Source organism: Netta rufina (genome assembly GCF_964035555.1).
Source record: "Netta rufina genome assembly, chromosome: 8".
NCBI classification, from domain to species: Eukaryota; Metazoa; Chordata; class Aves; order Anseriformes; family Anatidae; genus Netta; species Netta rufina.
The window spans coordinates 22,502,735-22,527,423 of NC_140131.1; the positions used below are offsets into that span (position 1 = coordinate 22,502,735).

Consider the following 24,689-nt stretch of genomic DNA (forward strand, 5'->3'; position numbering starts at 1 on the left):
GAATTTTCCTTGCTTTTCATTTGGTCTGTGGAAAGTAACACAGCTAGAAACTTCCCTCTGATTCTCAATAACAAGTTCCATAATACATATAAGAAAATAAACTACCTGCACTTACCCTGTTTACAAGCAAATTTCCTTTCATGAAAACATCACCCATCTAGTTGACCAAGAGAAGCCATTAGATGTAATCTTTTTGGATTTCAGTAAAGCTTTTGATACCGTTTCTTGCAATATTCTTCTGGATAAAATCTCCAGCTAGGTAAAAACATAATACGATGGGTGAACAATTGGCTGATGGGTTGGGCTCAACGGATTATAGTAACTGGGGTTACATCAGGCTGGAAGCTGGTCACTAGTGGGGTTCCCCAGGGCTCCATTTTAGGGCCAGTTCTCTTTAATGTTTTCTTAAATAACTTGAATGTAGGACTTGAAAGTGTTTTGAGTAAGTTTGTAGATGATAGGACAAGAGGGAATGGCCTCAAGTTGCACCAGAGGAAGTTGAGGTTGGAAATCCTGAGGAATTTCTTCTCAGAAAGAGCAGTCTTTGGAGCAGGTTGCCCAGGGAGGTGGTGGAGTCACCGTCCCTGGGGGTGTTTAAGGAAAGGTTGGATGATGTGCTGCTTGGGGACATGGTTTAGTGGGTGACATTGGTGGTAGGGGGTGGTTGGATGAAATGATCGTGGAGGTCCTTTCCAACCTTATTTATTCTATGATATTAAATTGTGAGGAATTGTTGACTTTGTTGTGGGTAGAGAGGCCTGGCAGCCGGGAGGGGCAGCCACACCAGGGGGTGCCTCAGGCCCAGCACTGCCAGCCAGACGAGGGAAGGGATTTTCCTGCTCTGCACTGGTGCAGCCTCACCTCGAGCACTGTGTGTTGTTTTGGGCTCCACAGTACAAAAAGAACACAAAACTATTAGAGAACCTCCAAAAGAGTTAAAAAAAAAGGTGGTGAAGGGACTGGAAGGCAAGATGTCTGAGGAGCAGCTGAGGTAATGTGGTTTGTTCAGAGCAGGCTGAGGGGAGGCCTCATGGCGGCCTGCAGCTTCCTCATGAGCGGAGCTGAGGGGCAGGCGCTGAGCTCTGCTCTCTGGGGACAGCGACAGGTCCCGAGGGAACAGCATGGAGCTGGGACAAGGGAGGATCAGGCTGGGTATTATGAAAAGGTTCTTTGCTGAAGAGGATGGTCGGGCACTGGAACAGGCCCCTAGGGCAGTGGTCACAGCACCAAGCCTGCTGGAGTTCAAGAAGCATTTGGACAAAGCTCTAAGAAATAGGGTCTGATTTTGGGGTGATCCTATGTGGAACCAAGAGTTGAATTTGATGACCTTTGTTGTACCCTCCATCTCAGGATATTCTATGATTCTCCCCTATAAGATAATCCTAATTTTCTGCAGTCCTTTTCAAAAATTGATTCGGGGGGCTCTATGCTTGCACTGTTTCTATAATTTTTGTTAGCCCAGGCTGCATAGGTATCTGAGGTTTGAGAAAGATGATGTGCACTGTTACTTTTTGGCTGAATCCATTGCTTCAAATGTTAGGCCAGATGCTTGTGCTTACTTTTAAAATAATAATAATAAAAAAAATCTCTCCCTGGTTATTCCATAACTGGAGGAATTCTCATACATGTATGTATGTCTAAGTGCTTCTGATGTAGAAATCTAAGCACAACTGAGTAAACTGCAGTCTGTGGTACTGATAGCTAATGTGTTGGCTTGTTAGTACTGGCTCCTGGGCAAGTTGTTTGGCATGGGGAAGTTAAGTAACTTGGCTGCCACTGTAAGATCTGCCAGCACTGGATCAGCTTAATGGCTTGATACACATCATGCTGTTGGACTGTGTCTTTTTGAAAGACGTTAGAAAGATCAAAGGGTCATTGTGGAGAAGTGACCTCTCCACAGATGGTAACTCTTGCTATAAGATTGGAGTTTTTTCCTTGTGGTGGTCTGCCCCATTGAACTCTTCTGTTCCTATAATGACATTTAAGTATGAGTGCTTTTCGATTCATACAGTACAAGTATTATAGCTTAAATATTGAGACTTGTATTTGCTTATCCTACTACAAAGACTGCCATCACTTTTTCTTGTCTGAATAAAATAGAATAGCATGTATGTAATAGAAGATGCATTTATGATTTTGTGATCATTAGCGAAACAAGGATGTAGCCTGGTATGCTGCTGTATGTGTTGCTGACTTTAATATACAGTTTCATAAGCAGTATTTAAAAAAAAATAAAAAAAATCTATGAAGAAAGAAAATAGTATATACTGAGCTATGTCCTGTGAGAGAGAATGATGTAAGTGTATGGTGGAACGGATTTGCAAAGAGAAGTATAGCAACCTGCATTGGCAACTTAGCTGGATGAACTCTTGTAAATACTCTTGTAAATTCCTAAATGTGTTTTAAGTCAATAATACTTGCATAGTACTGAAGTAACGGTTGATAGTTGATGTGCTGAAGTGTATCTTTTTTCTCCTCCCTTTGAAATGTAGGATGGTACAACAGTTTTCAGTGGACTTTGAAAAAAGAATCGAAGGATCAGGAGATCAGGTCGATACGCTAGAACTTTCAGGAGGTGCCAAAATTAATCGTATTTTCCATGAACGTTTCCCTTTTGAACTAGTGAAGGTATTTATCCATCTTAGTGGTGTTCTTTGAGTTTTATTTATGTATTCCTGTGTTCATAGTAAAGCAAAGACAAAGTTTGTTCGGAAGAACTTGATTTTAACTGTAAAAGAAATTACATCAAGTGATGATTGAGACATTTAGCTTCATTTCTAGTTGTGGGTACTGAGAGATGCTGAGGATTCTGAAATACAGTAGTTAAAATATGATGAAACTCATAGTTCTTACTACTTTCCATGCTTTTTTATTTTTTAATCACAAATGGCATTGTTGTTCTGGTTGGGGGGGGAGGGGGGGCAAAGAAAAAGCTATGGGTGGCAAATTCAGGTTGCTCTGTTCAAATAGCTAGTACCTGTTAAAACTAGAGTAATAGAAAATAACTATTTTCTGGCTTTTCTACTTCCTGTTTTTGGAACATAAGACAAAGCCAGCTTTCAGTCCCACCTTTCCATAGTGGGAAGGGGAGGGGAAGTGAAGCAGAAGCAAATACGGTGTTCAGAGATGACATTTTTCCTCTTGATACATCTCTTCTTGCTTACCCATCCTCAGAATATCAGAAAAAAACTGTGGTTTTGTAGTCTGTGAACAAGTAAACTGTTTTTTATGGACTTGTTATATGTTCTTTTACCTTTTCTTTCACTGCAGTGACTTCATTTTCCCCTCACCGTGAACCCACTGTATTTCTAGTCTGCATTCTTTGACACTTTTTATAGGCTTCCTTCCACCTATTTTTAAAAAAAAAAAAAAAGAATGTTGCATCCTCTAAATGATGTTTCTGGCTTACTCCAGCAACTCCATGTTTCTTTTTGGAATGCTCTGCAAAAACATCCCAAAAGATTCACCCAAAAGGGTGAATAATTTCCAACACTCCTTATTGTTGTCTGTAGCCTTAGTGTTAATACATTTTAAAATACTTACGCCTTTAGTGTAATTAGAAATTAACAGTATGTTAGTTGAACTTGCTTGTCTTCCAGTTATATAGGGAGAAGTAATGTTTCCTATTTTATTTCAGAACTTCACCTCATATAATCTCAAATGCTTTTGTTCTTCTAGATGGAGTTCAATGAGAAAGAACTGCGGAGAGAAATAAGTTATGCCATCAAGAACATACATGGTATCAGGCAAGTGCTCCCATGTTTTCAAGCCTGATCGTGTTGCAGAGGGTTTGGTTTCTTTAACCTGTGGAGACACTGGCTACTGATTGCTAGACTACATTACTAAGGCACTGCTCCCAACAGCTGACTTTTTTCTTCCACTCCTTCACACTTCTGTTTTTCAGGTACCTATTTTGGGCTGATCAGCTGGTTTGCCTGAAGAGGTTTAATTTACCTGGAAATCTTGAAAAAGTATTTTACAGAGAAAATCAATGACTTCTTTTTTTTAATTTCCAATATAACATAGGATTTCCACTGCATGAAGGCTGTTGGAATTGGTGTAACTGATTGTAACCATGCATACACAGAGAAGTTCTTAGCTGCCCCTTTTTCTGCTAATTTTTAATCGCCCTACCCAGTTAATTCAATATCAGATGCAACTCCTATATGAACTTTCTGATGCATGGTGGACATCACTGCAGGAGAACAAAACATTTATGGAAACTATTCTTTCATTATAATGATCGTGGTTTGGGGAATGCTGATGCAGTGGCTCGCTTGAGGAATTTGTGAGTCTAGTTTGTGAGGAGAACTTTGTTCTTCTAAGAAAAAGACAAAGTTATGAAGTAATGCAGTTTTGGACAAGTCAGAAACCTCTATAAAGCACATGATGAAAGCACAAGTTTAAAGGCCAGGCACGATGGTGAGCTATCTTGCATTTCAATGAGAAATCCATTTAAATGGACAGGACTGTGGCAGGCAGCATCTTCTGGAATTTCAGTCTCATTATGAAAACTTGTTCAAGGAGTTGTCAATGTTGGCAATATGAAAATATAGGGGCTCTTTGACAGGTTCTCTTTCTTCTGGAGAAGTTTTGTCTCTGCAGTTTTTGTCCCAGGGGAGTGGACATATTTGTCCTCCTTTTCTTGTTTAACTTCTTGAAATACTGGGGTAGGCCTTTGCTGTTTCTTAGGTAGGATACAAGATGTTAGATTCACAAAGAAGCTTACATAAAACATGCACACAAACTCCTAAGACGAAGTGTTTTCTTCTTGGGGATAGCGAAATTGAATTCATATGCAACTGTTGTTACCTGCTAGCCGTTACAATGTTGTTGTGATCTAAGATCATGTTGCAGTGGGCTTACAGCCAGCTTCCATAATATGTGTTTTAAATTCTTAAATTCTCAAATAGATGATTCCAGCAGTTGTGGTACAGTATTTGAACTTTTTCAGTTTTATTGGTGGCAAGGTCTAGATGAGCAATTTGTGGTGGCAAGCTATTAGTTCTGGGCATGTTTTTAAAGTTTGCTTTTTTATAAAACTTATGATCTGTCAAGCTAGATCTTTGCAAGCAGTGTTTGAAAGAGAAGTAAGGGCTGTTTGTTTAAAACTGTTTCTGTGAGATGCTTGTTTATATAAGTTCACATACGGTGCAGTGGCAAACTGAAATTCTCCACGTATGACTCCGGGTAACAGAACCATATTTACTGTTGTGAGTGCAGAGTGAAATGCAACTATAGGATTCTTACTGGCTTACTCTGCAAGTGGTTGTACATGGAGTGCTGCCATTCACCTCTAAGGTTTGGGGAGCTGCTTAAGAGGCTTCACCATATTATTCCAATACTTTCTAGAGTTTTTGCAGTCAAGTTTTTTGCAGTACTAGAGTAGGGCATGTTTCAACTTCTATATTCTTACTACACAACTACACTTCCATTTTTAAAGAGAAAGAAGCAAATTTAGTTCTACAGAAGACTGTATAGGGATATCATCATAATTCAGCTCTAAGCTTCTGAAAATGTAGATGAGCAACTAGGTTAAAAAAAAACCTTGCAGGATGTATTACTACCTCACATATTCTTTCATGTCCACAGAACAGGTTTGTTTACTCCAGATATGGCATTTGAAGCTATTGTTAAAAAACAGATTGTCAAGCTGAAAGGACCTTGCTTAAAAAGCGTGGATCTGGTGATGCAAGAGTTAATCAACACGGTCAAGAAATGCACTAAAAAGGTAACTTGCAAATAGATCTGGCAACGTAAGTAGAGCATGATTATAGTAGCTAACACAAAGTGTGCCTTGCATTCTAGGGTGTTTTAAGAGATTTGAGCTAGTTTATTTACAGAGTAAAACTAAATAGTTTCAACTTCTGCAATACTCAAAAACAAAATAATGCTGAAAATGTTCTCTTTTTGAGTCCTGTGTTTTGAGTATGTACATCTGATGGGAGTCTTGTTGAGTCAGCAGTTGCCCTCTGGCTTCCACTTTATAATTATGTTTTCATGGGTGCTGCAAATGGAATGTAGGCAGCAACTCTGCTCATATGTAAATCAGGAAAAAAGAAATTGTACTTAGAAAATTTTTGTTCTTAATGCTTATAAGAAGAAGAAACAGTGAAACTTTTCTAGAACAAAGGCCTCATCTGTGTTGAGAGGTCTATCAAGGAGGAAGAAATACTCATTCTGTATTGAGTGGTACCTCTTTGCAAAATCAGGGAGTCATAAAATCTCCTGGGCTTTTCTCATAAACAACCCCAACACTCACGATGTCCAGCTGTCAAGAAGTTAGAAGTAAAATGCTAGGTAGACTTCATTTCCCTTGTATTTGTACATCCTTGTATTAGTGTTGACAAATGAGCTTGCTGCTGCACAGAAATGTCAAACCTTTATGTGAAAAGCACTGCTGAGTATTGAGCTTCCTGATATGAAAATTGCATGCATCTATTAAAGTTGTTATCCTACAATAGAAATGGCTTATCAAATTGGTTAATCAAAATTAAACGTAGTGTTAGTATGAGTGTTTGGGAATGTTTTTCCTGAAGTGTATGCGTAAGTTGTTCTGTAGTCTGAAAATAAAACCTCAAACTTTCCCCTGCTCTGGTGGGACTAAGGAAGCATGTCAGGTATTAATGTGAAGCTGAGTGAATGCAATGATCAGACATCAGTTGAGAGTACTTCACTGATGTGGAGAGGGACACATGGTATTTTCCCCCCAGATACATTTCCTTTTCATAGGAAAGATGTTATCTGTGAATATTACTTACTTGCCTGGAACATTGGCAATTAGCAGTTGGCTGTCAGTTATCTTTTCTCCTTTTGCTCTGTTATATTTTAGGTAGTGTTGACTCTTGTAGATTTCTTACCGAACTGGCTACTTTTATTTGTTTCACCTCTTGTTCATTTGTCTTTCTCACCTTGTCAGAATGCAGGGCACCCTATTTGTAGCAAGTCCAGGAGCAGGTCTGGGGTATGAGCGCTGATATGCTGAAGTTGTTGAGAAATATCCTGCCATAATCTTTACATTCCTCTGAATAATGCAGCTCTATATCACTCAGGAGATAAACGAGCTATTTCTTAAAACAGGAAAGGATGATCATCTTTTGGCAGAGACCATAGGGAATTGAATTCATCACAAAATTTTGATCTGTTGTTTTTTTTTTTTTTTTTTTTTTTTTTTCAAATTTGAAAGATATATCACTTGAATTAATTGCGATGAGTCTTTTCCCAGTGCTATCGGTTAAGCTTACCCTTACATTTTACTGATGTTTTAAAGTGCTGTTATTGATATGCAAAGATGTTGCCACAAGGTGGAGCCTTCAAAGAGCTAGAAACTTGAAAATTATTAAGAGTACTGCTCTGGAGTTAGACACACAAGAGAGAGGCATTAAGACATTTCACCACAAGGCTGATAAACTGGTTTTTGGTATAAATTGTTCCCTGCTCACTTGCTCTTGAGTAAGCACGCTCGCAGCATAGCATTATTTTTAGAGTGTGCTTAGTGTTTAAGTGTTGTATACCAGCTTCTGTTTCGCTTTTTTTTTTTTCTTTTGTTTAATTTGTCTTCCGGACTATTCCAGCATGCAATTTATTGGTAATACTGCAGCCACTATGAATATCTAAGTTGGAGTAGCTAAGTGGGATAAGTGAACAACTTAGAGATGTAGAAATGAATGTACTAACCAGTTAAAAACTTGTTAATATCTTGTTGTCTATTTTGTCATAATAAACAAGGAATAAGGTAGCACAGCATGGGAAGCTCTTCTCTCAAAGTTTTTTAGGCAGTCAGGTAAAATGTCAGGTAAATCCTTGTGTTGGAATGGTTGATGACTTGTGCTTTAGCTGTTGAGGCTTTGTTACAGTGCTCTTTTATGCACGTTGCTTTAGAATGTGTGTGTTTATATATATATAATTTACATATATATATATATATATATATATATATATTTATATATTATTTATATAATATATATTTAGGAAAAGAACTTTTATGCGATGCCTTCCCATTAGTTTCCCTGGAGCTTTGTGTCGATTGCAGGGTGTATTCAAGGGACATGACAAGCTAAGGTGAAAGGCAGTGCTGTGAGACTGTCAGCCCTTCCTAACCTCTTATCCCAGATCTGCATTTGGAGCCTTCAGCTACTTCTGAGTGGGATTGCTTAGATTGTGACAAGTTGTGTTGCATCGTTGCATCTAAATATTTTTTATATATGATTTGTAATATTTACAAATGTATGATTTTGTGTTCTATGATACTACAATTACAGTTATTATCAAATCATTTTATGATATTAAAATTTATTTTATAGTTCTCACTGTTTACAAATAATTCGTCTTTAGTAATGGGAACCCACCCTGGGAAAATAAATTCTTTTTAATTGTGAATTTTTAGAAAGATCTGTTACTCAGCTCATTTCTCCAACTCGTTTTTTATCCCTGTAATGGAAAGAGACCATTTAGATTAGGTAGTGAAGATCAATGATAAGTAGTTGTTAACGATTTAAAGTAGATTGAAATATGCAGATTCTGTACACGTAGCTCTCTTCCTTTCTAAGTACAATGTGTAGATATGCGTACATGTCTATATGCACTTCTACATGGGGGTTTGTAGTATAGGCACTTCTTATTGTTATTGAAGAGACTGATCTCTTCCCTCTTTTTTCATCACCTGAAGCTTTAATTCTAAACAATGACTTCAAAATAGATCAATAGTTTAAGTTGCCATTGTTAATGAGCCTTAGGGCTGGGTGACAACACAGTTCTAGATACAACAGATGGTCTATCAGGTATTCAATTCCATGTTTTTTTTTTTTTTTTCCTAATGTAATAACAGTTGACACAAACCAAAAGCTGGAATACACATCTTTCCCCCCCAAAAATTCATAATAATTAGATACAGCATCTGGATGTTTTTTGTCACACCTTGATTCATCCACGCCTTGTAATTACAGTGTTTAAAGATGGTTTTCTTTTAGTTTTACGTGATTGCTTTCTTTCTGTGTTGATATTTTGCTCTCTTAGCAGTGTGCTATTCTTGGTATACATTTGTGGATTAAATCCTGTCTTTTCTCTTTATATTTAAGAGAGAGTTGCATTGTATTTGGATAAAAGAGCTGAAAGTATTAAGATTTCAATGTTGCAGTTGCTTTTATTCCAAACGATTATGTCCCAAATGTCCTTTTCTCAATGTGTTGTGGAACAAAAGTGCAGAAACAATGTAAGGGTTTAGGTCCCTCCAGTTTCTCTAGAAAATCACCATTAATAGCAAGTAAGGCTTGCTTTTTAGTCTATTTAATAGTTAGCCCAAGAATTTATAATGCCTTTCCTGCAGAGAGAGAAGTGGAGGTTTCTCTGTTTGTATTCTACTGAAGCCACCCTGCAGCTGTAAATTTGTATTATTTTTGCTTTTCAGCTGGCAACATATCCAAGGCTGTGTGAGGAAACAGAAAGAATTGTTGCTGGCTATATTCGTGAAAGAGAGGAGAAGACGAAGGATCAGGTGAGAGCATATACAACATTTAAGGAAATGTTCAGGGAAATGTTTGGAGGAAGAAAGGTATTACATATAAAGTAAAGTAAGATAATGAAAGATTTCTGCAGCAGCAGGCTACACTTGGGAACGGGGGCGAAATTGCTCTTCTACCACTGAGGTTTGACAGAGGAGACTAGAAAATCCTAATTGCTATAGAAAATCTTAATTGGCCTTTAAGAGGGCATGGAGGTAGCAAGGAGAGGTGCTGGCAGTACAGAGCCAGTATCAATCATCCTCTCCCTGTCAATGCCTGTAGAGACTGTGACCCAGGAAGGAGGCTGATGTCCTGATTCTTAGTGACAGCTAAACAATGTAATTTAGAGTAAGCCTTGCATTCCTATAATTTACGGTGGGGATCTGAGTACTCTGTCACATGTTCATCATCATCTTGCACCCTACTGTGCTTCTTGTGCGCTTCTTGGAAGTGAGCATGTTCCTTACACAGGCAAGTAATGAAAGATGAAAGAAAAATTTATCTGCTTGCTTTATTTTAACACAATGACTGTAGTTCTTCTGTCCCTCTTGGTGAAACTCCAGGCATAAAGCTCTGGGAATTACTGTAAAATGAAAAAGGTGAGTCAGTTAATCAATATCATAGCTTAATTCAGGACAGTTGGCATCTGCAGGCAAGCTCTGATCCTGTTTTCTCTTCAGTATCTACATAGAACCAAGACATGTTTCTCCAATTGTTCTGAGTTTCTTCTCATTTCCTCTTCCTTTTTTTTTCCCCCATTAAGCATTAAGAATGCCGAAGATGAAAGGGAGATGCTTTTGTCTCAGTGCCTGTGGTTGTGAGTCGGGCCATGGGCAGAAAGAGCTCGTTTCTCCTGCTCGTTCCATGAACTGGCTGGACGCGGCCCAGCTCCAGAGTTACATTCAGGCTAATGCAACTTGCCTCTTTATACCAGGGCCTGATGGCTCAGAAACAGCATTACACAACTGGGCACGTTGCCTCCAGATGATGGTACCTTGTATCCAGTCAGCTCAAGACATGACTTAAGGATACCAGGCCCCAGTGGCAGCATTGGTTTAGTGATCATTCCTGTGCCACAGCAGGCCATCGTCTTAGCTGTGCTATAACAGCTGTTTGTGGGGAAATGACTCATGATCCAACAAATGCACACAGAAATATCAAGCCCTTTTTAATGCTTTGCTTTCAGGCTTTTTTAAGAGACTGATCCCATGCTCTAATCACAGTGAGGCCAACAAGCAATTGCACTAGAACTCTTGCAGGAGTGGCAAGCCACGTAGAGGATGTGTGAGTTCAGGCAAGCATTGCTGCTGAAGTTCTGTGTTGCTGAACAGTAGCAAAAGCACATAGGCTGAACTGAGCAACGTGGCCCTGCTGCCTCTGACCATGTTGGCAGGCTTAAGGTGCTTAGAACCACTGGAACTGACTCCTGAGGGCTATTTTGTACCTTGAAAAGCAGTGTCTCAAATCTGAAGATTAAAAAGTAATCCCTCCTTTGGATTCTAAAATTAGCAACAAGAAGTCTTCTCCCATAACCCCTCTAAAGGACAGAGGGACTGCTATAAAGCTGATAACTTCTGACTGTGGTATTTTAAACTCAGAGTTTCAAGAGTTTGTTCATCAGCACCTTTCCAGGTTCATGGACGTACAGCTTTTCTGACTGTAATTTTCCTTGAAGTTAAGAATAAATAAATACATTTTGGAGAAATGTTTCTAAGACATTGATCATGCAGCTGAGCACTCCAAATCCAGGAAACTGTAAAGCTTAGACTACATGTGAGAAAATCCACTGGGAGTGGAAATGGGAATTATTGTCTAGGGAGTAAAGATTGTGACAACAATAGTATTTGGGAAAGAGAGGCTCCTTAGCAGTTCTGGTCTCCTGGCTCGCTAGTTAGTGAGCTGTGCAGCATATCCTACTTCATTTCCCTTAAACTGTTCTGTGCATGGAGTCTTTAAAAATCATCTTGAAAAACTTATTTGCTGGGCTTGTGCTTGCAGAGAGTTCTAGTTAGCACATCCAGTTATTTCAAAATTTGGAAGAAGATACAAATTACTTAAAATTTTATTTCTTATTTTTCTGTTCTTCATTGTGTGCGCATACCTGGCAATTTCCCAGAACAAAGTACAAAATACCCCCTTTCTGTAAATGCCAAAAATTGGTCAAATAGGTTATTGTCACATAGTCACATCATTATTTATGCTGTTAACAGTTACCCTTAATAAATCAAAATGCTAGTGAGGATATTTTTGGAGGTTAGAGCTAAACCCAAATCCCTGCTATCTTCTGCCGTGCATGAGACTAAATAGAATTTGGAAGTGGTGAAGAATTTGGGAGTGATGCTGTGTTTGTGGAGTTGTGCAGAAATAACCGGACACTTGGAGGAGACTAAATGCTGAAGGGACAGATCCAAGTGAAGTTACTGTCTTAGAGTTTAGGTCTTGTTCAAAACCACAGTAGTGGGATGCTTTGATATGGCACAATAAGCATGTAGAAGTTTGGGCTTCATATTGGAAACTACTTGGTGGGATTTTATTGTTAGGTAAGGAGAGCCTTGTATTCCAATAAAGTAATTGTTATTTCAATGTTTTATAAAAGTAAAATTCATACTTTATTGTCACTGAGGTTTATCCATCCAAGTGTTCTTACTATCACAGTCTGACAATAGTGTTTACTGATAAGTTGATGCCTCAGGGGCATCAGTATGGATAGTGGATTGGGTAATTATACAATTTGATGTTATTAGTTTTGGTTATGAAGCTTTGGATAGGAGTGGGAAGAAGATAATAAAAGGCTTCTTCTTTTACGTCATTCAGCAAGATTTTGTAAGAAATTTGGTGGCTGTGGTGGTGGCAATAGCTTTTTTCCTTGCTCCCTGCTGATAAATGGAAAATGGAAAGATGGGGGAAAGTCAAATCATGGCTTCCTTCAGTCTCCTGTATGTTCAAGAAGCTGAGCAGGGGTGGGGAGTGGGTCTTCTCTAATGTCTTAGCAAGTTCTTTACCTGGTTAAATTATAAAGTTTGATTTAAATTCTGTCTCTGGGATCTAGAAGGATCAGCAAGTAGTAAGTTGAAACATTTCTCTTTCGCAAACCATTCATTCTGTTATTTCATTGACTAGCCCATCTCTCGAGCCTGGTGTGTGCACCAGACTGCCTGCTTAGTACCTGGACTGTAAGTTTTCTGGGACAGGGCTAGCTTACATACCACTTTTTTATGTAGTACCTAAAGGAAATGATGGCCTCCTGATTTTAGCTTAGTTTGTTTCTTTGCTGGCTTGGCTGCAATGGTACCAGTAGACAGGATTTTGCTTAAATGACAGAAATGTTGCATATTATTAAACTCTTTCTGATCAGGTATAGGTGATCTTAATGAAGTGGACAAAGGCCAGAATAGTGAAAAAAATGTGGGGAAGGGGCTAAGCTCTTCTGTAGTCTAGTTAATTAAACAAGCATACAAACAGAAGTGGTGGGATTTAGAAAATATTGTTGCTTTGGGCGTGAACAATTATGAAAGGAATATTTAATAATGCAGAAAACTCAAAGTTTTGTTCTTTTCTGCCTTCCTTTTCCTCAGTCTCACTCTTCCACGTCACCCATTCTGTTTTGGTCTCTTGTCTCCCCTAATAGGTGCTGCTGCTGATTGATATTCAGGTTTCTTACATCAACACCAACCATGAAGACTTCATTGGCTTTGCAAAGTATGTATATGGATACTTTGGTATAAAGATGCTGTCAGAGCTTTTTTACTAAGTTCAAAACAGAAGTCTTGGGTGTGACAGTGGAGATGCAAGTTACAAAGTCCCAAATATGCAGAACCGTGCTTTTTCTCCGTATGTGTAGTGCTAAACTCTGTTACGCTTGCTGGGGATTCTTTACCCTTGTTCACAAGCCTGGGTTCACTGAAGCTTATATCTTGGCCTGGGATCACATCAGTCTCAGGAGGCAGCTTTAGAGCTGATGCCCTTGCTGTAACTGTTTAAGGACCACTGAAATATGTGTTATTGGTGGTATTGCTGTATTGTTGCTAATACGTATTTTGGGAGCTGTGATTCCATGTGAAACAGTTTTATTCAGAGTAATAGATGTCACTGAATTTGAAGTGTGCCTGCTGTTTGGCTCTAGAAGGTAATAGTAACAGAATAGCCTCCAGGGCCCGGTTTGATGATGTCCTCGCTTGATTGAAAAGACTATGAGAATATTCTCCATAATGTCCTGCCCAGCTTCCAGCAGTTTTGTTCCTCAGGAACTTCATACCAGCACTTTGACACCAGTCAAAATGATAAAGGTGCCGGCACAGTTTGAAGAATAAATGTTTCTTCAGTCGTATTCATTTGCCATAAGAGCATTTGGAATCATAACAGGTTTCATCGATGTGTGGTGTTGGCAACAAAGTTTGGCACTGGAGTGATTGTTATGTTCTGGGCTAGTCTAGTTAGCGCTGTAAACGAAGGCCTACATCTTTGACAGTATGACTTGAAGGTTTAAGACACAAAATTAATATGCTGAGAAGGGAAAAGAAAGGCAAAGCCAAGCACTGATTGTGTTTGGTTTGAACAACTTTCTCTAATATTGTTTGCAGGTCCTGGATATCTCTATCAGTTCTCTTGACAAAAGGCAGGATGTAGGAATGGTAGCTGGCCTTCTAGAGGTCAAGACAACAACCTGCCTGCTATTTACTTCTTTTCATCCTTTCCTGACAGGAAAAAGCCTGCTAAAAACACTTCATATGTATTCATGGTGGGTGTTGTGACCTTGGGAAGTCACTGGTCCAACCTCCTGCTCAGGGGAGGGGTGATGTTTAAGTTCAGACAAGTTTGCTTGGGGCTTTGTCCAATCAGATCCTGAAAAGTTCCAAAAACAGAGATTTACCAGCTACTCTGTACAGCCCGTTCTGATGCCTGTCTCTCCTTGCTATGAAAAGATATTTCCTTGTGTCAAGTTGGAGCCTCCCATGTTTTATAGCCTTGGACTGTGGAGTGCCAGGTACATCTGGAGCTATTTCAGTATGTCTCTCCCCTGGAAATAAAACCTTCAGAGATGCTGTTGCTTGAGCCTGTAGTTCAGTCTGTGGTTCTCAGTGCTGCACCTTTTCCAAGGAGTTAAAATGTCCAAGTTCAGTTTCTTGGGAAAGCTTCTTCCTCTTCTGCCAGTAGACATGTGGAAATCCCCAGCCCCTGTGCAAGAGGTGTAAGCAGGTAACAAATGGCCTTCCCCTGAGGTTCACTAATAACTCTAAGTCTAAGCAAGTCTTTCCAGGGGTTGAAATTGATGGCTAGGCAAGTGTTTTTTGTTGACTTGTGATCCACTGGGAGAGAAAGCTTGATTAACTGAGAACAATTTTAAGTGTAAAACTTATTTATGAGCTAAACAGTAGAAAATACAGATTTTAGCCTGTAATCATAGTGTTGTTGTAGCAGTAAAGTTATAATTTGAAAAAGAAATAAATCTGGGTAGCATACGGGCTTCTGCAGTATCCAAACATCCCAAACTGTAGCTTCCTCAGATTCCTTAGTGTTTTCTTTGGTTTGCTGAGTCTCCTAGACAGCTGTCTCCTGTGACTGCCGTGTTTTATAAGTGTAAGTCCTGTGAATCTTGTTCATAAGAATGAGCACAAGGTATTTCAATTCACCTTGAAGCATTGCGGGGCCTAAGGCAGGTACAGTACTTCAGAAAGATTTAAGAAAGCCAATGTTTAGAACAGCTTTGTGTACTTATGATTTGATTTTATTTCTTTTGGGTGAAATCTTAAGAACATTAATACTTGTCACATTTAGCAGAATGAGTGGTAAAATGTTGGGATTGGGTTTGTTTCCAGTTGGTGTAACTCAAACACAGCTACGTGATTCAATCTACGTGAAGGGTAATTGGTATTTAGAACAGTAAATAAAGAACCAGTTGCTGGGCTATTGCTAAAAGATGTGGGTTTTTTTTAGTATGATGTTAGTTGTCTATTTAATTAGCCTCCCTAAGGCAGTGAAGTGGGGGGAGAATAAAAAGAACACCCAAAGAATGGCAATTAGGTTTTGTAAAGCCATATTATATGTGCTTCTCGAACAACAGATGAGAATTGGTGAGGGATTAGTGCTGTATTTTCTGTATGCAGGTTATTTAATTGTAATTTATGGACCCAAATTTATGCAATTCAGATGATGTACTGGAGACGTGCGCTGTCATTTGGTCAGAAGTATCTGGGTGATTGAGAGCTAAGCCCAGTAAATAGGCACATGGAATAAACATGGTTGCGGATCTTCTCCCTGACAACATGTAGACTGCCAGTTTGATAGATTATGGCCCTAAAGGCACGATCAGAGTTGGGACAGAGATGAGTTTGGTGCCCCAGCAATTCTTTGGATCAACAGCTGTGTACAAAGTAGTTTCAGCCTTGGGCCTGTAGGCTGTGATCCAAGCACATCTTTCTTTCTTACTCTTTCAGAGGAGTGTTTGTAGATGATCTAATACGTATGCTCTTTCGTCAGTTAATTAATGCCTGCTGAAATGGTATAATCTAATCCAAAGAAAACTTGCTGTCACCGGTTGCTGCTCTGGTAGTTGTGTAGCAAAGCCTGCTGCTTGAACACTTTTTCCCTCTTTCCAGCGATATTGTAATTGTATAGCCTAATACTTAGAAGCCGCATAACACAGAGCTTTTTAGAATTAATGGCAACTTGTGTGTTTGAGACAGGAGTGTGTTTTGTTTCAGAAGTTGACATTACCAGAGTTCAAACACTGAGGAAAATATTTTTAAAATGTTTTAATTTTGAATGTGCTCTGCTCTTACAAAGTTCCAGCTTTTTGAACCAACTTTATGACAGCTTCATCCATTGGCTATATTTACACCCTCACAGTGCATATAAATATTAGAATAATATTCAAAACAAACTGTCATGACAAGGCTATTAAGAAGCTTCCAGCAGGGGAGGATTTTGTTGTACTGCTCTAAATAACAGAAATGTCTCACTTTTCACCTCTTTTCTAATATTTATAGAGGCTAATGTTTCCAAAGTTACCCCCCATGAGCCATAATTTCCCTGTGCTTTTAGTAACCTTTACCGATGTAAGTAGGATGTTGTTGCAAAAGGAGATGATTAGTAGGAGCTGTCAGGTGTGCGTATCTCTTCTGTGCTAAGCAGGCAAATGTCCATGCAAGAGTAAGTACGTTAAGTAAGAAAAGTAGTTGTAAAATGCACCTATATGCAATGATTTTATTGTGTATCTTTGTTACACTCGCTTTCTGTGCTGGAATCATAAGGAACTATTACTACTAAAATCTGCTGCTCAGGAACTGGTTTAGTTGTTGAGTTTCTTCAGTATAACTTTTTTCCTCTGCTTTCCTTAGTGCCCAACAAAGAAGCAGTCAGGTTAACAAAAGTGCAGTGGGAAATCAGGTAGGCACCTTAACAGAGAATGGATAATGGCATGTGCAAGTTAATCCCAGCTGTCTGGTTTTCTTGGCTGCGTTTATTTTTTGTACATCCATAATTTATCTTTTCTGCTTGAAGCATATATAAAATGCATCATCATCTCCTTTTTACTGAAGTTTTCAGAGCCACCTGACTTTCATTGTTATCATCATTTATTGTTTAAAAACTCGCTACTGTTTGCACTGCTGTTTGGTGCCTCCCCTCCCATGCCATTTAACACATCAAATCTTTCATGTTACACACAAATGTATTTTTTCATTAACTGCGAACTTGTGAATTTCAGAATCCAAACCACTGGTGAGTACTTGCTTGTGTGTGCTTTGTCATACAGTTATTTTTACTAGTTCTCACATGTTCACAGCTTAGTAGCAACGAAGGGGCAATTCAGCACGCAAAAGCATTTTTGCTTTTACGTCTTTTGAAAGCTTTCAGTTGGCCCCACGAAGATGTTGACTGTGTACCATTGTCCTCTCTCAAAGGAAACAAAAAATAACTGATTGTTGGTCTGAAATTAATTGCCATTTTCACTGAGATTCATTAATAAAATCAGTTGGTTATTTCTTTTGATTCCATAATGATATGGGATTGATTCTGCAAGGTGCTAAGTGCTCCTGAGCCTTGCTTCATTCTTTGCTTTTGTGCAGGCCGGGGTGCTTGGTACTTCAAAGGATCAATCCTTTTTTTAATATGAAATTAAAAAAAAATAAATGAAAATGCTACAGCTTTGAGGATTTCTGCTCAATTTGAGGGTTTTGCAAAGTCTTAAACTGGAAAAAAATATTATGGAAATAGCACGCATTTTAAAGGGATATAAAAAAAAATAGTGGGGAAAAAAAAACTTTTTTATAATGAGTTACCCACATTGAATGTCTTCCTGATGATTTCGTGAGTAATGTGAAAAGTTAAGGTTTTCAAATATGAGCATTAAGTGTTAAGCTTGTGATTTCAGAAAATCTCCTACTGTGCTGTTTTAGATCAGAGTTCTAGCACTTTTTGAAAACTCAGTCATGTTTTTGGGCTTGGAAACCCAACCTATTCCTCCCACCCAGAAATTGCTAGTTATTTTTTAAGATGTTAGTCACAGTAATCTCATTAACTTGAATATGATGATCCCCCAGAGTCTGGCGAGCATGAGTGGCATTTTTGATGTAATACATGGTTTGGGCTAAAACGAAAAAAAGTTGAAAGGTCTAAACACTGAAATGGCTTCAAAGACTTGTCTCTCCCATCTGAGGAGAGACTTCCTTCTTATCTAGCTGTGCCGGAACATGTGTCAAACACAACAACTGTCATCACTTCGGAGTGTCCCTTAAAAGGAAAATCGACCAGTTATCTGACTCTTCAAAAATACACATATAAAATGAATGGTTTTTTAATTAAGTGAATGTTTCTTCTCTAAAGAAGTGGAGGAGAAGCGTGGAGTTTTAAATTATATGTTGCAACTCGAATACTTATTGATATAAGGGCTTTGCTGAACCTTTTATTTAAGGATAATAAACAGATGTTTGTAAGTTAATTGTTTGGAGTTGAAAAGAATGAGAAAATGTTTCTGAAATAAAACTTTACTTTTGCAATTTGCTATTTCAGGGAACCAATCTACCGCCTTCAAGGCAAATTGTACGAGCTAAGTTCTGTAAGCTTTATTGTTGCTTTTTCATTTAGCTTCTCAGAGGGCAAAGTTTGTCTTTAACTCATTGGTTTGTTTAATACTTGCTACTAAACTACTTAATGTGAAGCTGTTTTGTTTGTAACCCTTCCTCAACAAAGTATAATTGCAGTTCATCACTTAACTGCTACTAACCTGCTGTTACAACTATGAACAAATATAACTTAAAATGTTATAGAAAACTTTGGATAAAATTAATATGTTTATAACTGACCAAGTTTCTCAAACTAAAACGACTAATTGGTGTTTATTATATAACTGGAAAGCAGTATTTATCTGATGTAAGTGCCTTTGTTTATAGTAAACATTTTTTTGGAAAGGTGGGCAAATTACAGTTTTTGGTAACCAAAATGAAACTTCAGCTTTTGCTTAAATGAACATGTTTATGGGTACAGGTACTGTTCTTGGTGTTTTGTTTATACAAGGGAATTGCCTCTGATAGAAAAAGTAGTGAATTTATTAATAAACTTAGAAATACCTGAAGTCTTTTTAGCATTCTTCTCATAGCACAAGGAGGATCAATATATCATGGACAGACTCCTTTCTAACCCTTCCAGCTCATGAGTAAATAAATGTGAATGCATTTAATATTACTAATTAGAATTAATTGTCTAAACAGCAGTTAATTTTGTAACAGATTACTCCTGGTTCAGTGATGGTTAGGTGTAAGAAGTAAATCTTTATTTTGTGCATTATTTGTTAATATCTTTGCTGAAAACGTATCCATTTTTCCATTTTTTTGCCATATTATCAAATTATATTAGTTAACATTTCAAACAGACCTGAACCAAACTTAGGTTCAGTAAAGGAAAAAGGATTAGGCAGCACTGATTCTAACAGCAGCTGAATTAAATCTCGAGATCCTTGTTTTCCCAAAATTATGAGGTGCTCGTTTGCAATCACATTAATTTTCATTTTGTGATTTGCTTTGAACTGGAATGGTGCAGATAACTATTACCTGTTTGTGTGTATCTCAGAAATAAGGTGAGCTCGTTGTATTTTTGGAAGAAGTGTGATGCCAATTCCTCTTAACATGTTTTTGCTCCTTTTTCCCCTACTACTAATTTATCCTCTCATGCTCAATCTTTGGCCTCTCTTTGTCTTTCCTTTGCTACCGCCTGAGGTTTTGACCTGACTCCACAAAGTTTCTTTTTAAGCCACAGGTTAGTCTGTCTTCTAATTTGCTTGAAATAATCAATGTAATGCTTGGTTTTATGCAGCACGCTAGCAAGATCTGGATCCTGAAGGCTGACCTACTCCTAACTGTTGTATTATGTATGTTGAGATTAGGTTTTGTTTAAAACTCCCGTTCTTGATAAACCTTTGAAAACAAAGGTGTCACGATCCATGTGCCCAGTCAATACCACAATTTGCAAGAATGCAGATTACTCCAATTATAGAGGTTTATGTGTCATTTATATAAAACTCTGTTTTGTGTTTCTAATTCTGTGGTAAAATCTACTGCTGTGCTTGAAGTAGCCCCTGCAATTGGAGAAGGTGCTTATTCTGAACTATGAGTTTAATGTCACTGACCAAGCGATTTGATTTGGAGATTTGGGTACGAAGGTTTTGTCTCCATTACAACGTTGCATCCACAATCTGGTTAATTTCCTCTGAACACAGGTAGGGTTCAGACCCCATCAGTTGGCCTCAGCTATTGTGCTAATAAGTAACTTTTTCTCTAGCGGCACCTTTTTTTTTCTTTTTTCTTTTTAATTAATCCTGCTTCATTAACATAGTTTGCTGCTTCCTGTCTTCAGATACACTTAAATCAGTTTACCTTGCATGACTAAGGAACAAAAGAGTTTTCAGAATCTTTTAGAGCAAGTAGGTGGAAGTGGAAATTTGTGCCACACTTAGTGAGGGTGTCAAAAAAACATTACAAGGCTGTTCTGTTAAGAAATGCCAATGTTTCTGTAAAAGATTCTAAAGGTGGTGCCTGTGGATGACAACATGATGCTAACTTTGAAATATCCTAGCATGAGAAATGCTGCTGTTGAATTTTCATATATTCAGGACTAGAAAAATATTGCTGTTCTAAATGACCTTTACTGATACTTGTTTTTTAGGTTATCATTCCTTGATGATTGACTTCATCACCTCAGTCTTTATTTAACTACGTTTGCAAGCATATTTCATTTTTTCACTGCTGAGTGTTTTGCTTTGGTAAAGACTTAATTTTACGTTAAAGTAGAGGTGTGGACTTGGCCACTGCCATTATCTTGAAGTTATGTGATGTATCTTCCAGGGAAGCAATGTCACTTCAAGATCTGTTTTGATGCTGAACACAGACAAGATGCATAATCTGATCCATTTATATTCTGTTATTTAGCAAATTACGGTGAAATGCTGTATTAGGCTTCTCCTCTAATCTGTTGTTCCTTTTTATTCTCTTGTGTTGTGTGTTCACGAGTATTTCAATGAGGTTACATAACGTAACTTCAATGGAGAGTTATGTTAATTCAACAAAATGCTACGTGTTGTGGGGTTGCTGAAGTAGCCAGTCTCATAATTTTTACACTTGTATTTCTCTCTGCTCAGCCAATTTTGCTTGTCTTTCCTTAAATCATCGTTCAAATACTTCTTTGAAAGAAGTGGAATGCTTACTGAGTCTTTAATGTATTTCTTTCACAAATATCTTCTTTGGTTTAATGGCATTAGTAAGTCATACAGCAACACATAAAATGTACTTATATCAAGTCCTGCTTTCCTGTTTATCCATGAAATAGTGGAGAATAAGAACAACAGATTTCAGTTTTGTGCAGCGGAACTATCAGAAAATGACTTCCTTCTGGCTTGTTCATGTGCTTTTGTACCCTCGAAGTTTCATTTTTCAGACACCCAGATTAGATATCAGGACCCTGAAGGAAGGAACTGTGTCATCTCTTGTTCATCCTGTGCATGGAGTCCAACTACCGGTCAGAATATTGTCTTCACTAGCTTCTGGCAATACTCACATTTTTCACCTTCCTGAGGTACATAAATCGTGTCACTAATATCCGGTTTGTGCAGAGTGACACTTAGAAATATGATAGAAGATACTGAAATGGATCTCTTAAATCCAAACCAACCAGAAAATGAACTAGTGAAAACAATAATGAAAAATGCCACCTTCTGAGTACTGTACGACATATCTAACAGGATAGTTTAAAAACAAACAAACAAAAAAAAACATAATCAGAGGATTTTACTTCAAAAAAGCTCTTTAAAAATCCTTGTTGCTGTCTGTCTATGGAAGGACATTTATTTCTTAAACACATCTTGGGTTATCTTTTGAGAAATTGGATGGAATGTAAGGTGCTATTCAGTTCTTCTGGAAAGTAAAGCTGTTGCTTAAGGTCACTGTTTTGCATTTACACCATGATCTGACATTTTGTTCTCCCTTGACCCCAACACTGATACTGACTATTTTTAAAGTGTAGCTGTTTGTTGTTGGGGAAAAAAAACTGCTTGGGAAATGTGAACAATTCAGTAAAAAGAACTTGAAGTCTCATTGCTACTCTTTGGACATTACGGGACACCAAGATTGCCTTCTCTCCCATGGTGTTGCCTGGAACTGCTTCCAAGTATTGTGTATGATTATGATTTGTTGTAGTGTTCAGGATATCTTAGAGCAGGCAGTGCCCTATTTTTCCAGAGAGGTATATAGATAAGCAGTTCTAGCAATTTACACATGAAAAAATGTCCCCAAGATACTGCTTTATACTGCTCGTCATGCTGTGCTGTGGGGGAATGACAGCTGGATCTAATCCTCAACACGCAGGATTTTTGAGGAAATAACTGGCAAATTCCTTCTTTACAAGACAGTGACCAATGTTTGTATCAGCAAGTCAGCTTGTTTCTGTCCACACCCAGTGATGGTTAGGCATCCATGGGGAGATGTGTTGGACTGGAGCAGGAAAGTCTTCTGGAGTTATCGAGGTAGTCCCTACTTCAGAAAGGCAGTACAAAAAGCTTTATTACTTCTTAAACGGCTTGTATAGTTTAGATTTCAAAACTTTAGCTTAGCCTGTGCTGATTCCTCTAATGCAAATGTTCTTCTTTTTAAATGGAGGAAAAATTGACTTTGTTAATGTTCTGCAAAGCCTGTCGTAATGATGAGGGAAAGTCTTCACTGGCATATGCGGAGTACTACTCATCCCTTTGAAGCATTCATCAGTAAGGGTCTTGAGCCTGCTACTTAGGTGTTTCTCACTAGTTTGCTTCTGGAAACCACCTCTTTATCCCCACTGTGGCACCTGTCTTTAAGTCATTTACCTTCTTAAAGATTTGCATCCAAACCAGGCAGCCAAGGCCAGCACAATACTGAAAAGTGTGCTTCTTGTATGCGATATGCTCTTTATTGGAAGCAACACAGCCTCTTAAATTGCAGGCAGCATGATTCAACAGTGTCCTCTGTTATCTCATCTTATCTGAGTTTCTTTGCCACGTGGGGATAAGCACCACCTTTGTGCATTTGCTGTGAAGTTGTAAAGTATTTATTCTGCTGCACAAATACAGCTCACCTTGTTGTGAGCCTAAGTTCAGGTTGTTGGAGAACCTTAATCTCCTGGATTTTTCCTAAAATTTCTTCCATGAGGCTGCATTAGTGTAGTTCAGCTCAGAAAAAAAGCGTAATTGGTTTGGTTCTACAACTTAGTCTGTATACTGAAGTGTACTGCAGGCCAGTACACTCATTTGGTAAATACACCTGCTACGTGTTTCCTGCTAAAATTTTGCTTCAATAAACAGCATAAAACAAGGATTTGATGTGTAATCCAAATCATATCAGTATGTTTCCTTTAACTTGCACTCCGACAAGCTTTCCATGTCTGTTTGTACACAGTAATGCTGCCTCTCCACTTAGTGTTTTTTAAATGAACATGAATATTAAAAGCAATGATAAACTTCTGCAGAAACCTTTGCGGTACTGGCTCCTCCATCCAGTCTGCTCAGGACATGCCCTTGAGTCTCTCTCTACAGCAGTCACGTCCAGTTCTCTCATGGCTTACTGAGTCTTCAGAACCAAATCAGTTCTTAGTGATCAGCCCACAGGCTGTTTCTGGATCTTCAGTGGTTTCCTTACTTATGTTATGGCCTCATTGGTAGTGAATGGACGAACCACTATCATCTTACTTGAAATAAAAGTGGTGCTCTTCGATTACGTGCAGCAGAAATATTTTTGCCAGTCACATGCAACTTCTAATCTCTTTCTTACTTGGGTTAGTTGTCAACAGCCCAGTCCCTTGCCATGTGCAAACCCAAAACTGATTAAAATGAATGGTGAATGAAAGGGAATTCTGATTCTGAAACTTCTATGAATGACAAGGAATAGGTCATGGATGTTGAATGGTTTTCTTTGGCTCTCTGTTGAAAATGAACTTATTAGTCTTGTCAAGTCCTATGGGACAAATGGCGCAGCCTTAAATTTCCTGAAAAGCGTGGGGAAGCATGTTTGATCACACATGTGGGACTTTGAGGGAGCTCTTGAGGGCTTCTTTGAGCATTTCTTCTTTCCGTCTCAATGCTTCATAGGCAAGTAAAGGGTTTTCTGTGGGGAGAAACAGAACAGTCTGTGGTTGCTTGTATCTGTGAGATTAGGTGCGTTCCATTTTCTCGTTCAAAGTACAATAGGAAGGAGCGTTTGTTTTTTTTCATGTATGTATTGGAAAACAATAAGTGTTCCAATAAAATTAGAAGTTTCCTTCTGTATGATCCATAAACCAGTCCTCGTGACTAGTCTCTCTTCCGCTTCATCTCTGGAGTTCTCATTCCTCTGAAGTTTTCTGTTGTCCCTCTTTCTCTGCACAATGTGGGCTCCTGGCCTTAGTATTTACAGGTATGCTTTCCTCTCTGTTCTTTCATCTTTGAGTGTTACTTATTTTCTCCAAGCTCTGCTTTTCCCATCTTTCCCTCAATTTTATTGCCATCATAGGTTTTTTCTCTTCTATTTTTCTGTTCTACCTTACAAGAAGGAAATAGCTCTCATATACCTCTCCTTGCCACTTCCTATCTTAATTTAAAGGGGATTCAGCTGTGGAAGACCTCTCTGCTTCTGCAAGTCCCCATTGTGTGCAAGAAGCTTCTTGCTTCCCCAGAAAGTAGGTGCTGTTCCCAGCTTC

At 38.4% G+C, this 24,689-nt stretch overlaps 1 protein-coding gene across 4 annotated transcripts in view; it reads left to right on the forward strand.

Moving 5' to 3' along the window:
- The window catches only part of DNM3 (dynamin 3), a gene marked incomplete at its 5' end in the record, with an annotated part of 185,864 nt that overhangs the window by 30,508 nt on the left and 130,667 nt on the right, over positions 1-24,689 (forward strand). For 3 of the 4 annotated variants that reach the window (XM_084291313.1, XM_084291312.1, XM_084291311.1), the window contains 7 exons: positions 2,493-2,628; positions 3,679-3,746; positions 5,593-5,731; positions 9,407-9,493; positions 13,129-13,199; positions 16,838-16,886; positions 18,510-18,539. In XM_084291313.1, the coding sequence (XP_084147439.1) occupies positions 2,493-2,628; positions 3,679-3,746; positions 5,593-5,731; positions 9,407-9,493; positions 13,129-13,199; positions 16,838-16,886; positions 18,510-18,539 (580 nt within the window). The remainder of the gene's footprint in view (positions 1-2,492; positions 2,629-3,678; positions 3,747-5,592; positions 5,732-9,406; positions 9,494-13,128; positions 13,200-16,837; positions 16,887-18,509; positions 18,540-24,689) is intronic. The other variant, XM_084291314.1, reaches the window with a different exon arrangement.